Below are 2604 nucleotides of genomic sequence, written 5' to 3'. Positions count from 1 at the left end.
AATTTATTGATATTCTGGCTTCTCTAGTGAAGGCAATATTATTTCTATGAGCAGAATCCATCATGCTATGAAGTGGATACTGGGAGTCTGATCCATTCTTGGCAAAAAAATTTGATAGCTAGGTAAAAGAATGTCACTTAATTTTTCTCAATTGTCTTTTAGTAGCTTGGTTTTATCCTATATTGCTCGAGCATTGAAATATTTCTAATTGTTGTTATTAGACAGAATTTTGATATCTATAATACAATTATATAGTACTAAATATGGAAGAAGATACCTGTGTGGAGGTAGACTGTTTGGTGTTAGAGTATTTAAGTAATCTTCCTGATAGTAGTTGTTGGTATCATCCTCTGCAGAATTAAAACTAAGAAACGTTCTACTTTTACCAGGAAATCTGGAAATTAACATTTCATTTAGCTAATCAACATATTTATTTCTGCTAGCTAGGATAGCACGTTCAGTCATGTATTTTGCAGAATCAGCATTTTTATCCAGCTTTGGAAATATTTGCTCTATTAAAGCATCTGTTCCAGTACCATCACTCTTAGTTTCAATAACTAATTGTTTTGGAAGTAGTACCAAATCATCTCTTATCGTAGACTCCTCCCCGTTACCTATGCGTAGTAAGAGTTCACTAAATGATGAATTTGTTCTCGCCCTCATATTTCTTGTTAACTTAATCTTTTTCATCGGATGCCACAAGTACAACTTTACCAAACCTGTATTTACCATTTTAGCCCTTGTAGATTTTGGAATTACTGGTAATACCTGATGAAAATCACCTTCGAAAATCATTATTTTCCCACTAAAGGGTGCGTCAACGTCCAGTATATCTCTGAAGCTCCTATCAACTATTTCAATTGTCCAACGGCTAGCCATAGGTGCCTCGTCCCAGATAATCAGCTTAGCTTTTTTTATCAATTTAGCTCCACCACTCTGCTTTGACATGCGTGTGACTGTTGTATCAGTTGTCTGAAGCGGTATCTCAAATCTAGAATGAGCCGTACGACCTTCTGATAAAAGAGCCGATGCTACACCACTTGTTGCTGTCGCTAATTCTATCATGTCCCTAGATCTGATATTTGCAAGTAATGCATGATATAGGAACATTTTTCCCGTTCCTCCAGGTCCATCAATAAAGAATAATCCCGATTGGCCAGATTCTAACATTTGCAATATAATCTTGAATACTTGCTCTTGTTTGGGATTTAGCTTTGTTTGTGCATTCAAATCTTCTGAAGGCACTATTATAGACTCTTCTTCCATTATTTCTCTACATTCTGATATAATTCCATCATCCATACTTCGTTCAAGTCTAGGTATGTCATAATTTTCAATTCTCTTACCCATTCTCTCTAAGAAATGGTTTATGCTTTTTAGTGTGCATTAAAGTTGAGTAGTAGGAGAATTTTTGTGTATTCTCTTAAAATCTTCTGACATGTCATCATAATATGTATCCCATAGCTTTCTAACATCCGTCGGATTACAATGAACCAATATTTTTGTAAAGAAATTTCTAAGAGCCAATGGCATTTTGAAGACGACAGCTTCGCGTAAGCATTCAGAAATGTTGTTATCTGGCTCAAGCAAACCTCTTTCTTTTGTAGTTTCTTTGAACGTGTCACACAACCTTCCATTAACAGTTAGCAAGTATTGCAATGAAGTCAGTCCTTGTACGTGATTCAATAATAATCTCAAATAATACCTTTCGCCTTCTACTAGATTAGTTGTGAATTAAAGAAGAAAGAGTAAATAAATGATATTTGAACAGTTAGAAATATTAAGAGTGGCCGTGTTGAATTTCTTAACAATAGCAATTCGATCAATTACTGATCTTGTTTTTCTTTGCGTCCAAATCTTACCATAAGCATTCCAAATATAGTACTCTGGAAATTCCTTGTATATGTATTTACGTGCTTCGTTGTCTATTGAACATTTATGAAAATACTCGGTGAGCATGGTTTTTGAGGCATATTCCCAGAAAACAACGTTTTTTAAATTTTGGTTGCTCCAATAGCACACTACAATGTGAACAGACAATATTAAAAAGATTAACAAAATATTCCATACAACATAATTTTATGTATTTCTTTTCATGATAAATTCATAGCTAAAAACAGTTTATTACAATTTGAATTTTATGACTATTTTATCAGAAGGGTAATGATGTAGAATTCAGATAGCTTAAGGAATCCTAAATGTTTACCTGTTTGTTTATTTAGAAGATGTAGTTGAAGGTTAATCACCGGAGGCTGCATTTCACTTAGATCAAATTTATAAATTCTCCATAGTGCTTCTGGTGCAGCAACCCAAGGTGCATCCTGAAAACTCTTAATTTCATCAAAGGTTTCTTCTCCATGATCTGATTTGATATAAACAGCGCACCTATCATGTCCTTTATATATATACTTGTAAAGAAACTTTATTTTTTTTATCCCTGCACAAGACTCAATATTGATATGATAATTATATCTACTCAGTAAATAAAAATTATATGGAACAACCCATTTCTCCTCTTGTAAATAGGATAGCTATCCTTTCCTTGTATTGATTTATTACTAAATGGTCGAAGATAATGACTCTTGCACTGACCATCTCTCATGC

General features: G+C 33.7%; 1 protein-coding gene across 1 annotated transcript; it reads right to left on the bottom strand.

The window, feature by feature from the left end:
* Positions 1-417: 417 nt before the first annotated feature.
* LOC124893443 (ATP-dependent DNA helicase PIF2-like) lies at positions 418-1302 on the bottom strand. Its single transcript, XM_047404442.1, has one exon. It carries the CDS (start codon positions 1300-1302, stop codon positions 418-420), a length of 885 nt encoding a protein of 294 aa, XP_047260398.1.
* Between the last annotated feature and the right edge of the window lie 1302 nt (positions 1303-2604).

Source organism: Capsicum annuum, unplaced genomic scaffold (genome assembly GCF_002878395.1).
Source record: "Capsicum annuum cultivar UCD-10X-F1 unplaced genomic scaffold, UCD10Xv1.1 ctg59720, whole genome shotgun sequence".
Classification (NCBI taxonomy): domain Eukaryota; kingdom Viridiplantae; phylum Streptophyta; class Magnoliopsida; order Solanales; family Solanaceae; genus Capsicum; species Capsicum annuum.
Note: the sequence above shows the minus strand (reverse complement) of the source record. Positions and strands in the feature narration are given on the sequence as shown.